At 40.3% G+C, this 16,091-nt stretch overlaps 1 protein-coding gene across 2 annotated transcripts in view; it reads left to right on the top strand.

Moving 5' to 3' along the window:
* Window positions 1-11,248, top strand: part of gfra4a (GDNF family receptor alpha 4a) — a 156,113-nt gene extending 144,865 nt beyond the window's left edge. For both annotated transcript variants that reach the window (XM_080783215.1, XM_080783216.1), the window contains exons 7-8: window positions 4,076-4,260; window positions 8,383-11,248. In XM_080783215.1, coding sequence (XP_080639341.1) covers window positions 4,076-4,260; window positions 8,383-8,538 — 341 coding nt within the window. In that variant the 3' untranslated portion in view covers window positions 8,539-11,248. The remainder of the gene's footprint in view (window positions 1-4,075; window positions 4,261-8,382) is intronic.
* The last annotated feature ends 4,843 nt before the right edge of the window (window positions 11,249-16,091 follow it).

The raw sequence follows: 16,091 nt of genomic DNA, 5'->3' as shown, positions 1-16,091 counted from the left end.
CCTTCCCTCAGGGAGCGAAGGAAGTCGGGGAGACGGGGCGATGGCGGTGCGCTTAAACAGCCATGTCCAAACATTTACAAAGGGAACTGTCACAACAGCTTACTGCAAGATATCAATTGGCACTTCATCTCTCTTGTGTGTCAGCAGGAGGGCAGACCCACTGTTGTGAGCAGCTGGAATAGCTCTCTCTCTCTCTCTCTCTCTCCCCCCTCTCTCTCTTTCCCTCTCTTTCTCTCTTCATCTCATCAGTCAGCCTGCCAGATAGCAGTCCCTGCTTTGCACGCTGCAGAGCTCTAACTGCACGCTTTGCTGTGAGACGCAGCACACTTCTCCACCTGTCCCAGCACTGCTAATGACCTGCAGGGCCATTAGCTTGGTGGTCCACAGCCATTATCACACCGCGTGCGTGCGCGCACGCGCACACGCACGCACGCACACACACACACACACACACACACACACACACACACACACACACACACACACACACACACACACACACACACACACACACACACACACATAGAGAGAGAATACACACACCAATATGTATACATATCCTATCCTGACAGTCTGTCTTGCTCATGCTATTGACTTGGTCTCTCTCGCAGTGTGTTGCAAGGTGCAGCTTTCCTCTAATTAGCTGATACCGCTGGCTAATCAGGGGGAATTGGGAGCTATGGGATAGAATTCTAATGTTGCATTGTCTTGCTACTGAAGGGGGTAAGTCCATTACAATGGTGGAAATTGTTGTTTGCAAAGTCAAATGTCGCCTTGCTCCTCCTCAGAGCTGTTTTTTTTGTCTGAGCACAAATCCTGGCTCCACTCCTTGAACCGCTAGCCACGACTATTAAAAAAATATGTTCTTGTATAATGAAGTGAAACGAAATGAGAATTCAAGCTGAATGTCAGGCTACCTGCATCCATCATAGAGCATAAGCTGTGGCGATGTTAATTGATGAATCTCTCACTCATATCTTCATTTGAGTATATTTTAATAGAAGTGACTTTCATGGAAAAGCAACTGTCACTGAGTATCCCATTAGCAGATTGAAAATGAATGCTTTTGGAATATTAATTTGTTTCATGAGCGCAAGTCAGTCAGGCTGTGGTAGATGTACTGTATGGCTAAGAGATATCTTGACTCCTATGGACGCCATCAAGCCATGTAATTCACTTATATGAATTATACTATACATTTACACCATTTTTTGAATCCAGAGGTGTTTCTTGGAGAGGTTAGGGTTATGTTGCTTGCTTCTAAACGTTGCGTCATGGGAAGGTGACAGTGGTGTTACACATTGTCCACCGATAAAATATTACAAAAATAAAGATGTGTTGCATTTTCTAATAAATGTAATTGCGACGCTTATGCATCGGCTATTTTCAAATAGCCAAGTGGTTGAAGTGATTTTGATGCTGTCCTACATATAATTGCCTAGAGGGTGGGTGGACGCTGGACGGTGTACATCACAAATGTAACGTGGACCAGCGACGCTCCGATCCGCACCAAACTTGCAACCAACACTGGTCAGGGGTCTGCCATCAGAACTCATTGCTCTGATCAGTGCAATATAGGCCTGGATTTGAAAATCTAGTATTAACTCATTTGGCTGAGGACCCCTGTTACCCCTCAGTTTGAGAACCACTGCTGTAAGACCCTCACCTGTGGCATTACATGTCATACCTATAGTGTTCATCTTGTGCCTCTCCTCTCAGCCTATGCTGTCTGTCCTCATCACAAAAGAAACAAAATAACTACTACTTTATATTTCCAAATAGTAGTAGCCGTTTTTGACTGAATTTCATTGATAATGTGTATGTGTATGTAAAAAGAAAGTATTATAAGTCAAAGTATTATTGGCAGCTACTAGTAAAACAACAATTACAAGGCTATACAGAGCAGATCCTCCAGTTTGTGAGCGGTGGCTGAGCATTGTGGAGGAGATATTTGGAATGGAGAAACTCATGACCTGAGAATTCAAGAGTCTATTCCTCGAAAAAATGGGAGAATTGGACTGAATATTGAACCCAACAAGACGACACCAGTAACAATGATGATGGAATATGATGCTTGATAATGTTACATAACCCCTGCACTGTAACTGTATGAAAAAAAAAGCTATTGAATTTAGCTTTCATCTCAAAATAACGAGTGCCTCTGGGGATTTCAATATGCAATAATGACTTGAAGTTTCAGTGTATTAGCCAGGCTGAAGTAGGTGCTAATTATCATGAATGGAGGCATGCATTCAGTTTGCCCGTGTACGCTGTGAGCTAAAACAGAAAAGGCTCTTTATCATAACAGACTACTCAAGCTCTTGAGCAGCCGTGAAGCTGGAGGGGTTTCTACCTCACTTTCCAGGTTTATAAATAATACTGTCGATTTCAATTTACACACACACACACACACACACACACGCATTCACTCAGTTTGTTTGTTTGCTTTGAGAGCAGTGAACATCAAAAATGAGAACCCTGTATAGAGCGTCGCAGTCCCTCCCCCTTTCAGAACGACGAGTGGCCCAGGAAATGAAATGCAATGCATTTCACCCATAGGATTTTCTTTAAGTATTTATTTAAAGACGCTTACGCCGCAGACAAAGCCAACTCGGATCGTGACAAATCATGACAATGAACACAATGTTTTGGGCCGATCAAATAATTTATAAGAAGAAAAACAAAACAAATAGTGTTGTCTCCTGCCTTTATTTTCTTCTTTCTAATTTGCAAGTGACTGTAGATGCGGTTTATAAGATAATGGAATGCAGTTCCATTAGTCAATATTGTAATTCTACTACAGAGATAGCTATTGCCATGGCATACATGTTAAAACTTCAGTTCAAAATTTGAATCTTATTCCGTACACATTAATCTAAATACTAATGTCTCAGGCTGACTTTAATCGTGCATCCCTACGAGTCAGTAGGAGGCTGGGTTGTCCTCACATGTCACAATCCTATCATAATTACACAGCCTTGCCCATTCATATAATCATAGTGTGACCCATTTTATCACAAAGAACCTTTCATGAAAAAACGTCAGAGAAACATCAACAAATGCAAAACAGAGGGCAGATGGCTGACATGGAAATTACACACATTTCCCCATCACCACATGGATGACAAGAGCATCAGAATACGGTGTGAATGTCATCCGGTGAATGTAACGGAGTACAGTACATTTATTTACTTCTACTCTACATATTAGAGGCAAATATTGTACATTTACTCCACTACATTAATTTCAAAACTTTAGTTACTTTGTTTGTACCACTTAGTTCATCTACAAGCTCACGACACATTGCGTTGCAACGCGTTATGAGCTTGTAGATCTTAAAACTTGTAAAATGGGACATTCTGCATAATGATAACTTACTCTAAGTATATATTAATATATACATTATATTAACACACACATGCACACACCACTACTTGTAAGCATCATAAAGAGTTCATATTTAGATGTCATGATCATGTACTGTACAGTAAACTGTTTGTATTGCTTTTGAAAGAAGCATAAAAAAAAATCAAGCTTTCACATGGCAGACTCTTTCTTTATTGCTCATCTCTCTCATTCATTCTGCACCATGGACAGGGACTAGTCTCTGTCTGTCTGTCTGTCTGTCTGTCTGTCTGTCTGTCTGTCTGTCTGTCTGTCTGTCTGTCTGTCTGTCTGTCTGTCTGTCTGTGGGGGGGGGGGGGGGGTCAGTTTCCTGACATGAGAAAGTTTCAGAAACTTTATATTTTAGACATCTTTATGGATGGTCTGGGCCGGTTTAGCGGTCCAGGTACCTTGGCTGGTAATCCAGCATGACAGTGTGTCGTGGGTTCGAGTCCCGATCCAGACAAATTTGCTGTGTGTCTTCCCCCCATCTCTCTCCCCGTTTCCTGTCTATCTACTGTGATCTATCAATAAAGGCAAAAAAGCTATACAAAAAAAGATATCTTTATGGACTGCGATATATATTTAATTTGAGTTCCAAATTAAAAACCAGAAAAATAACTATTGATCTACAGTCAATCTTCTCGTGTTCCACATGCACCTGATCATTTTCAACATGTTTGCGTTCCAGAGCATGCCATCTTGGCTTTCGGGAACGGGACAGATGTGAAGACTGGCGCCAGTCAGCCTGGCATGCCCAGCCCGGGTTCAGACAACCACATCCCACACCTGGTCATTGCCACGACCACCGCTAGCCCAGCTGGCATCACTGTGGAGACGGAGCAGAACATTCTGAGAGCACAGATACCTACACAGGTGAGGCAAAGAAATGACAACAACAATCTTGACACATGTACAGTGTGCTCTTGTACTGTATATGACATTCTGTGAACCTGCAAGCCGTCATAGCGGAGACACTGTTCCTGTGTTCATCAAGCCTACTGTAAGGGCCAGACAATATTTGGTGCCATATAGGAGTATGGAAGGAGGAGCTCCTACACTTAACTAGGAGTAGTGACCAGCATGCGTGAACATTCATGAAAAGTTGAAAACACGCTTCCTAAAACATTTAGAGAACTCTGCGACTGACCCTTTGTTGATATTTCAGCACATGCTGTTCCAAATTCAGCTCTCACAACTGAAAGACATGCTGCCTAGTCAATTCATTGAAATGGTTTATTTGCATACATAGTGTGTGTCCATGGTGCTTAGAGTACTGTAGAGTACAGTGCCTGCATCCCACCAGCGCGGAAGTCTTTGAATGAACCGTAATGTATCCGACTTGGCCGAGTGTCTACTGCATGAACACAGTTGGACGTGTTCGTGGGAGGATTGTCCTCATGTGTGGGGTGATCTCCTCACTGGCAGGTGAGCCAGTAGGGTACAACAGCAGTGTGGGGTGATCTCCTCACTGGCAGGTGAGCCAGTAGGGTGCAACAGCAGTGTGGGGTGATCTCCTCACTGGCAGGTGAGCCAGTAGGGTGCAACAGCAGTGTGGGGTGATCTCCTCACTGGCAGGTGAGCCAGTAGGGTACAACAGCAGTGTGAGGTGGTCTCCTCACTGGCAGGTGAGCCAGTAGGGTGCAACAGCAGTGTGGGGTGGTCTCCTCACTGGCAGGTGAGCCAGTAGGGTGCAACAGCAGTGTGGGGTGGTCTCCTCACTGGCAGGTGAGCCAGTAGGGTGCAACAGCAGTGTGGGGTGGTCTCCTCACTGACAGGTGAGCCAGTAGGGTACAACAGCAGTGTGGGGTGGTCTCCTCACTGGCAGGTGAGCCAGTAGGGTACAACAGCAGTGTGGGGTGGTCTCCTCACTGGCAGGTGAGCCAGTAGGGTACAACAGCAGTGCCGCCCGATGTGTCACAGGGAGCAATGATTAAATCGGGAGAACAGCAGTAAAAGATAATTGGTTACTCTAATTTAAAATTAAAATAAATAAAACAAATTACTACAAATTAAAATGAGTAAACATTCACATTGCGCTGGTGCTACGCTAAAAGCCACATTTCTCTGCTATTATTGCAGCACGCTATCACACATACACACGCACTATTATAGTTACACTTCAGACTACCCAGAAAAGGAATAAAACTGAATTCTCAATTCCTCTGCCTATGATAGTCTAATATGCAGATTGATTCATTTCCCCACCACTCCTCTTGTCATTGTCATAGATGGCACACTCAGTCACTACACTCTACAGTACTATTTTATTAGCGGAAATTATGAATAAATAATAATAATAGAAATAACTGCTAAATCGTGCTCCTCTGAGCACAGCCGCCATCGTTTTTGTCATTTCGTAATTTTTTTCAAATCATCAAAAATGATGAAAAACGGCGCGCTATAGTATTCCGTACGATATGGGCTATAGCCCACGGTCCAAAATGATGAGAAACGAGGCTAACTTTTTTTTTCAAAATTTCAAAAAACATGGGCTATAACCCATCGTTTTTGTCATTTTTTCATTTTTTTCAAATCCTCAAAAATGATGAAAAACGGCGCGCTATAGTATGCCGTACGATATAGGCTATAGCCCATGGTCCAAAATGATGAGAAACGAGGATAACTTTTTTTTTCAAAATTTCAAAAAACATGGGCTATAACCCATCGTTTTTGTCATTTCGTCATTTTTTTCAAATCTTCAAAAATGATGAAAAACTGCGCGCTATAGTATGCCGTACGATATGGGCTATAGCCCACGGTCCAAAATGATGAGAAACGAGGCTAACTTTTTTTTCCAAAATTTCAAAAAACATGGGCTATAACCCATCGTTTTTGTCATTTCGTCATTTTTTTCAAATCCTCAAAAATGATGAAAAACGGCGCGCTATAGTATGCCGTACGTACGATATGGGCTATAGCCCATGGTCCAAAATGATGAGAAACGAGGATAACTTTTTTTTTCAAAATTTCAAAAAACATGGGCTATAACCCATCGTTTTTGTCATTTCGTCATTTTTTTCAAATCTTCAAAAATGATGAAAAACTACGCACTATAGTATGCCGTACGATATGGGCTAGATACTGGTGATACTTCGACGGGGCGACGGCAGACGGCTGACAAATCCGATTTGCTTGTCAGAGCCTTAGGACCATCTGTCCACACTGTTATGCCCCCCTCACCTGGTCCTTGGTGAGTTTGACCTCCATGGCCTGGCACTCTGCGTTGACCACACTCCTCACCTCCCTGGGACTCAGTGGGTCCAGGTGCAGGGTGGGCCACAACCTGGGCAGGCACACACACACAACCATTTACAATTAAAGACGGATTTATACTTTGTCTTATGGCGGTATCGCGCATCTAAAATCGCCGTTCAATAACCTCACAACACGCACAAGTTGTGAGCTTGTAGATTAGCCATTGTGAGCATGTGATACCGACATGCAACGGAGCATTAATTGACTAACTACGCGCCCACTAATGGCACGCATATACCATACACGTCCCGTACTTTATTACATGAAAGCAGTGCTTTTTTCCACAGATGAAGAATAAATAAAGGCTCGTCTGTTGTTGTTTTTTTCCGAACCCAGCGCTTTGTTGAAGTTAACAATTACAAAAGTAAAGACTGCAACTCAAGGGGCTTATCCTTTAGTGAAATTTTTTAATACATTTCAAAATGAAATAAAAGCAATAACACAGCATACCTGCTCTGCTGTACGGTGAAATATAGTCACTGTAGGGTCAACATATCTCACAGTATAGTACCCGCTCTTGTACTGTACGTTATTGCTTGTTCAGAAAGGTATTTAGATATGGAAGCATTGGAACAGATAACAGGATACACATGCTGGATGCGATTGCACGTAGCTTCATTGACAACAACTGAATATTTGATGATAGATACGTGGTCTATTTTCTGATGTGTCTCACCTCCAGGCCTGACTCTGGCACGATATGTCCATGAAATGAACACTAATAATGTTTTCACCGCTACTGTACAACTCATGTGTTTGTAACAGCTATACTGAGTTTGTGCACACGCGAGAAAGGCTTATTTACCATCCATCTTTGTGACTGATCTACTAAAAGCAGCCTGGACAAGTAAATTAACAACAGTTAAGTTCACACTCCTGTTCTTTCTCAGCACAGAACACTCAGCACAGAACACTCCGTTAGGCAGAGCAGGGAAACCAGTTTGTTTCAGCTCTATCTGGTGATGTATTGCCGCCTTAATGGGCAGAGACCAGACCAGAGCACGAGGCACAAAGCGAAGACAGTCCGCTGCGAGGAACGCTGGGGTGACAACAGCTAGGGAGACTCGTTCCGTGTTGTCACTAGGCCTCTCCACTGTGAACGATTATAACTCACAGCAAACACCAGGCACGTCTGTGGGACAAAGAGATAGGGAAGATAGGAAGAGACAGGTGCAGAGCAGCTGAGGGGAAGTGAGAGAGAAAGAGAGAGAGAGAGCAAAGACGTGGAGGATGCAGTAGGAAGTTGACGAGTGGACTCTATAGGCGGGAGCTTTTTAGTAGTAAGCCTTTTGCAGTGAAGGATGGACAGAGACAGAGGCCAGGTGGGGAAGAGAGTTGCACTTGAAGCACGGCAATTGAAAACTTTCTTTGTGCATATTTGTGTAGTTAAAGGCATCCCTCGCTGTGAAATTGCGTCTGGGCTGATAAGTGATAGTGTCCTCACTGACGGAGCTCATCTTATTTCCGAGGTCAGATATGGGAAATGCAGCCATTATCTTGTTTACGCTGCGACATATTGAAGAATAAGCCATGGCGTAATGAAGAATACGTCATGGCGTAAAACAATAGGTCGTGGCGAGTCGTCGCCGCCACGAATTGATCTCGCTCCACCTGCTGCTATGAGTCAAACCTTTTTATGAGTTTGTTTGCAATAATGCCAAAAGAAATAACAAATGTAAACAGATGTGTCTGTGTCCTATGGTTTCTGAGTCTGTGTATACGTCTGTGTTTCTTCTGCAGGGCAATGAGAATGATAGACTGTGGGGCGACGAGGAAGAGTCCACTCTTCCCTCTCCGGGCTTGTCGGACCATGCTGCTGAGCCCCTGCGCCTGTCCGTCACCCTAGGCTGGGCCCTGCACGTCCTCTTCCTGTTGCTGATGCTCACCTGCCAGTAAATAGGCCTCCCCTTACAACATGGCCTCCATTGACAAGCCTACAGACCTGGGGAGGGCAGGATTGGAGGGAGAGAGCCATTTCTATTTGATGAAAACAGAGAGATGAGGAAGGGTTCAATCTGTCTGCTATGCCCTCTCCCCAACCCTGCCCCTCCCCCCTACTTTCACAACTCACAGTTATCTCTTTTCTTTGTGAATTTTGACTCACCATGGATGTATTGTAAGCCTGTGGCCCTTTGGAAGTTGACAAGAGAGGCTGCGTTTGCATTTCCAGGGGGAATTATTTTACCAAGAAACTCAGAAAATTCCAATTTCCCACTTCTGCCCCTGAAGATGAAAAAAACACTATACACTCACACAAACATGCTTGCACGAACACACACCCACACACACACACACACACACGCACGCACACACACACGCACGCACGCACACACACACACACACACACACACACACACACACACACACACACACACACACACACAGACTTTATGTAAACACAAGACATTGTCTATCCTGAAAACATGCCTGTCTTTGAAGTCGGCCTAAAGTGAAAGGGACCATGGGATTTTTTGGAAGGTGTACAGACAGACAGAGAGAGAAGAGTGTTATTTTGTACTGATGATGCAGTGAAGTGAAACTTGCCACACAAAAAAAAGACCTGTATTTTCTTTTCTTTTTTTCTTTTTGTCCTAGAACATTCCTTGATGTAAAAAAAAAAAGAAGAAACCCCCAAGAAAAATAATCTATGTGAAAGACTTTCCTCAGATGAACTCTGGAAGCGTACAAGAATCGAGATGGATGAGTTTCCACATAGAGCACAATGGTTCATTAAGCTTGGCTATTTGTTTCAATGTCACATATTTTTTAGGATTTCAAAGTATTACAAAGAGGTTAACTTTGCTATCATCTGATAAACCCCAAATGTCCGTTAGAAGCACACACTTTTATCAAATCATGCCACGATAAGGTATTTTTTACTGTATAATGTTGCTAGTGCTTTAAGTTCTAGATGCTAAGAGAATCATTTCCAAAACGCTGTATGTGTCCATTTTTGGTGGAAGAATCATATCTTAGGTGTACAGTATCATTCATTACATTTCTCGAACATACTGATTGTCAGATACTCAAGATGTCAGTTTGTACAGGTGTTGGCACTGTCAGTGAAGGACCTACATCACCCATCTTTCTTTCTGGAACACATTTTAACACAATAGCTTTAGGTTGAATGAAACAGGCAGCAAAGAACATGAAGTAGGTCGAAATGCGGAATGCTACAATTGCAGTGACATACAGAGAAGGGAAGAAGATGTATACAGTATATATTTTTATGTAATGTGGACTTCGCCACAAAGAAAGAAAAACATATATATTCAGAAGTCTGTGACCACCGCACATGTTTTGCCATCACAGGGAGAACGGACTGAATACAGATGGTGTGGATATTGACGTGAAACGAAGGACCCATCTTTAAAGAGACAAGGCCAGTGCCTGCTAGGAAACCATGACTTCAGTGTGAGTGGAAGGAGTACTTTATTTTTATTTCATGTTAAAAGCACAACCCTACTTTGTGAGGCAGCCGTGTCTTTTGATCGTTTTGAGCTTGAGACACCAGAAGCTGTAGCCGAACTTATGCTTGGTTGTGTTCCAGTGTCTCGTGCCAAAAATAGCCGATGCACAAGCTCACAAAGTGCTGCACAGTTCGGCTATTTTCATTGCTTGACATCATCATACGACAGAGTACAAATTAAGCATGAGGCTGCTTCACTCACGTTTGAACCCCAGTCTTGATTGTAACATTTATCCTTTGGGAAGTGAACAAATTACATTGTGGTTTTGTTATTAAAGGCACTTCCTGAACTTTGGCAAATTATTTATGAACTTGTGAAATAATGGTTCCATAAAAGGATGGGTCATTTTCAACATACCCATGTCTGGTTTGGGTCAGTATGCCTTGTATCACCTTTCGATGCAAGATATTCTAAAGATCTACAGTATTTTTTTTTGTTATTGAAATGTGCAGCACTGAAAAATTATACAAATGCCACATCAAATTACAAGTTGAAAATCCTGTAATATTCAGTTACAGTATGTTGTGGTGAAAATGATAGAAAAGTGTTTTGTCCCAAATTACACACTCAAATTGATATTGTTTTTCAGAATGTTAAAATGGGCCTAAGCCAGTACCACACAATGGGCATTTTATAAGCTCATGTGCCCCAATTAACAGTTGCTGGATTTTTTCTGATGTACATTCTTACAAAGCAAAACACAGTCATGACTGCTGTCCAACAAACAAACAAACAAAAAACATCTGCAATATAAGACCGTATTTCAGGAACAATTATTCAAATTCCCACGTACCCATGTGTTTTTAAAACCCGAAAGGTATGCTATAACAAGTTTCAACTAGGAGTACCAAGCAAGCTCACCATTCACCGTGATTTGATCCAAGTAAGGAAAGCCACTACAAATTGCAGCTACGTAGTTCTTCCACTAACAGCAGTGATAAGTGGTCGGTCAAAGATCTCTTTTTTCCCCCCTTCTTCTCACAGGGTGTCTGTCTCTTATCACTCTGTGACACCAGCCCCAGCTCCATTGCCCTGTCTTGATTCCATGTGTGATTTATCTGTCAGGGGACACCGCGTCCTCTGCCAGCCGTGAGGTGACTGACCAATCAGTCTGCTTCTTCTTGTTTCCTCTGCTGCACAGGCAGACATTTGACATGACGTGTCACTTTTCTCTGAAATAAAGAACACTGTAAATGGACATTCTGGAGTTTTTTTGCTGATTTTATTTGTTGTTTGTATAGAAGTATTTTGGGAATTTCACAAACTCAAAGATGAATATGAGAATTTGGTTTAAATTAAATTTATGTATAGTCCAAATGGAAGAATGATGATAACTTTGATGTGGGTTTTGCAGCATGCAATATCCCGCACGCACGCACGCACACACACACACACACACACACACACACACACACACACACACACACACACACACACACACACACACACACACACACTGTTCAGATTTATAGCTTGCTACGATTTCTTTGCTAATTGATAACATATCGTGCTTCCTAACCCTCCGAAGCCTTGTAGATTGTCTATTTTCCAATGGCTGAAATGTATAATTGCGAACGCAGTGAGCTAATAATAATAATAATAATTGATATGCGATTAAAATGTGATTAATTTTGATTAGTTAAATTTCCGCAATTTCCAATTTCCGCAATTTCCGCAATTTCCAATTTCCGCAATTTCCCCAAATTCCGCAATTTCCCCAATTTGCAATTTCCAATTTCCGCAATTTCCGCAATTTCCCCAATTTCCCCAATTTGCAATTTCCAATTTCCGCAATTTCCCCAATTTCCGCAATTTCCAATTTTACATACTCAAATCTTTACTGACACTTTGCATTCCCCACTAACATCAACTAGCACAGAAAATCTGTGTTGTAGTAACCACCAGTTAGCTCAGTGTGATGAGTGGCTGTACTTAGTTCTGATCCACAGGTCCACGGTTCAAATCCCACATTATTCATGTGTCTCTGTGATGCTTTGCTTTGCACACTGACTTTCAGAAGGACAACTTTAAAGCAGCACAGAAATTCCCCATGATTGTGTGCCTCAGTGGGCCAACGGATAAGTCAAATGATATCCGTAGTATACCTAGAAGAAGTGTGCCGGTTCGAACCCCGACATACTCAAATCTTTACTGACACTTTGCATTCCACACTAACATCAACTAGCACAGAAAATCTGTGTTGTAGTAACCAGCAGTTAGCTCAGTGTGATGAGTGGCTGTACTTGTCATCCACAGGTCCACGGTTCAAATCCCACATTATTCATGTGTCTCTGTGATGCTTTGCTTTGCACACTGACTTTCAGAAGGACAACTTTAAAGAGGGTCCGGCCCATTCCTCTCTGTTATGTCATATGACGAGCATTTAACTTTTAATATCACAATTATTGTAGCTAATCTTTAACTGAATCTGGAAGTATTCCTTTATTAAATGATTCTTCATAGTCTGGAATTGTAACTGATCAATTTTCTTTTGTGACTTTCGCCTTTATTTTATATGGAGGGACAGTCAGTGGTGTAAACTTTATTTATATAGCACATTTCATACATAAAATGCAACTCTGTCACATTCTGTCTCTCCCTCAGTCTCCACACTGGCCTCCCATATCCCATTCCAGCACACCCAGTTCCATTTACACACCTGTCAACTACCTAATCAGCCCAGCAGTGAACACTTCTCCAATCAACCTGCTCACTATAAAACTGGACTCAGTACAAACACTCATTGTCAGTTCATAACCTGTGTCACAGATGTCCTGCCTGTTCATGTGTTGACTTTGATGTCATTCTGATTCATGCCTGATTCCTACCTGCATTCCCCTGTGTAAGATATCTCGTAATTCTTTATTAAATACTTTATTATTATACTCTAGTTTGTTGTGACTTTGCTCCTGGGTTCAACTCTGTCTGCATCCTTGACAACTAAAGTACTTCACATATTAAACTTTATTTATATAGCACATGTCATACATAAAATGCAACTCAAAGTACTTCACATGAAAATAAAATAAAAAATAACAAGCAGCGGAATGCCAGAAACAAAAAGTAGGTCAATCTACAATTAGCAAATAAAAATAGCAATACAAAACTAAAACATTAAAAATGTTAAGGAAATTTGTATTGGATAATACATTTTAAATTGATATTATTAGATATTCAACTTTATTGACATTTATAATTAAATTGGTGTCTTTACACTGTAGAATCCATTGTTGTTTGTTTCTGTTGCTTAACTCTGTTGCTTTAACTACATATAAGTGTCTATTTGTTTGTCTCTAAATGTTTTGATGAATTGAACAATGCCCTTTGTTCAATTCATGCCATACTATAGCACGCCGTTTTTCATCATTTTTGAGGATTTGAAGAAAATTCAAAATTTCAAAAAACATGGGTTATAGCCCATCGTTTTTTGAATTTTTGAAAAAAACATTATCCTCATTTTTCATCATTTTTGAACATGGGCTATAGCCCCTACCGTACGGCATACTATAGCACGCCGTTTTTCATCAATTTTGAGGATTTGAAGAAAATTCAAAATTTCAAAAAACATGGGTTATAGCCCATCGTTTTTTGAATTTTTGAAAAAAATGTTATCCTCATTTTTCATCATTTTTGAACATGGGATATAGCCCCTACCGTACGGCATACTATAGCACGCCGTTTTTCATCATTTTTGAGGATTTGAAGAAAATTCAAAATTTCAAAAAACATGGGTTATAGCCCATCGTTTTTTTGAATTTTTGAAAAAAATGTTATCCTCATTTTTCCTCATTTTTGAACATGGGATATAGCCCCTACCGTACGGCATACTATAGCACGCCGTTTTTCATCATTTTTGAGGATTTGAAGAAAATTCAAAATTTCAAAAAACATGGGTTATAGCCCATCGTTTTTTGAATTTTTGAAAAAAATGTTATCCTCATTTTTCATCATTTTTGAACATGGGCTATAGCCCCTACCATACGGCATACTATAGCACGCCGTTTTTCATCATTTTTGAGGATTTGAAGAAAATTCAAAATTTCAAAAAACATGGGTTATAGCCCATTGTTTTTTGAATTTTTGAAAAAAATGTTATCCTCATTTTTCATCATTTTTGAACATGGGCTATAGCCCCTACCATACGGCATACTATAGCACGCCGTTTTTCATCATTTTTGAGGATTTGAAGAAAATTCAAAATTTCAAAAAACATGGGTTATAGCCCATTGTTTTTTGAATTTTTGAAAAAAATGTTATCCTCATTTTTCATCATTTTTGAACATGGGCTATAGCCCCTACCGTACGGCATACTATAGCACGCCGTTTTTCATCATTTTTGAGGATTTGAAGAAAATTCAAAATTTCAAAAAAACATGGGTTATAGCCCATCGTTTTTTGAATTTTTGAAAAAAATGTTATCCTCATTTTTCATCATTTTTGAACATGGGCTATAGCCCCTACCGTACGGCATACTATAGCACGCCGTTTTTCATCATTTTTGAGGATTTGAAGAAAATTCAAAATTTCAAAAAACATGGGTTATAGCCCATCGTTTTTTGAATTTTTGAAAAAAATGTTATCCTCATTTTTCATCATTTTTGAACATGGGCTATAGCCCCTACCGTACGGCATACTATAGCACGCCGTTTTTCATAATTTTTGAGGATTTGAAGAAAATTCAAAATTTAAAAAACATGGGTTATAGCCCATCGTTTTTTGAATTTTTGAAAAAAATGTTATCCTCATTTTTCATCATTTTTGAACATGGGCTATAGCCCCTACCGTACGGCATACTATAGCACGCCGTTTTTCATCATTTTTGAGGATTTGAAGAAAATTCAAAATTTCAAAAAACATGGGTTATAGCCCATCGTTTTTTGAATTTTTGAAAAAAATGTTATCCTCATTTTTCATCATTTTTGAACATGGGATATAGCCCCTACCGTACGGCATACTATAGCACGCCGTTTTTCATCATTTTTGAGGATTTGAAGAAAATTCAAAATTTCAAAAAACATGGGTTATAGCCCATCGTTTTTTGAATTTTTGAAAAAAATGTTATCCTCATTTTTCCTCATTTTTGAACATGGGATATAGCCCCTACCGTACGGCATACTATAGCACGCCGTTTTTCATCATTTTTGAGGATTTGAAGAAAATTCAAAATTTCAAAAAACATGGGTTATAGCCCATCGTTTTTTGAATTTTTGAAAAAAATGTTATCCTCATTTTTCATCATTTTTGAACATGGGCTATAGCCCCTACCATACGGCATACTATAGCACGCCGTTTTTCATCATTTTTGAGGATTTGAAGAAAATTCAAAATTTCAAAAAACATGGGTTATAGCCCATTGTTTTTTGAATTTTTGAAAAAAATGTTATCCTCATTTTTCATCATTTTTGAACATGGGCTATAGCCCCTACCATACGGCATACTATAGCACGCCGTTTTTCATCATTTTTGAGGATTTGAAGAAAATTCAAAATTTCAAAAAACATGGGTTATAGCCCATTGTTTTTTGAATTTTTGAAAAAAATGTTATCCTCATTTTTCATCATTTTTGAACATGGGCTATAGCCCCTACCGTACGGCATACTATAGCACGCCGTTTTTCATCATTTTTGAGGATTTGAAGAAAATTCAAAATTTCAAAAAAACATGGGTTATAGCCCATCGTTTTTTGAATTTTTGAAAAAAATGTTATCCTCATTTTTCATCATTTTTGAACATGGGCTATAGCCCCTACCGTACGGCATACTATAGCACGCCGTTTTTCATCATTTTTGAGGATTTGAAGAAAATTCAAAATTTCAAAAAACATGGGTTATAGCCCATCGTTTTTTGAATTTTTGAAAAAAATGTTATCCTCATTTTTCATCATTTTTGAACATGGGCTATAGCCCCTACCGTACGGCATACTATAGCACGCCGTTTTTCATCATTTTTGAGGATTTGAAGAAAATTCAAAATTTCAAA

The sequence above is a fragment of the Protomyctophum bolini genome, assembly GCF_963924005.1.
Source record: "Protomyctophum bolini genome assembly, chromosome: 15".
NCBI classification, from domain to species: domain Eukaryota; kingdom Metazoa; phylum Chordata; class Actinopteri; order Myctophiformes; family Myctophidae; genus Protomyctophum; species Protomyctophum bolini.
This window is presented reverse-complemented; position numbering and strand designations above follow the sequence as displayed.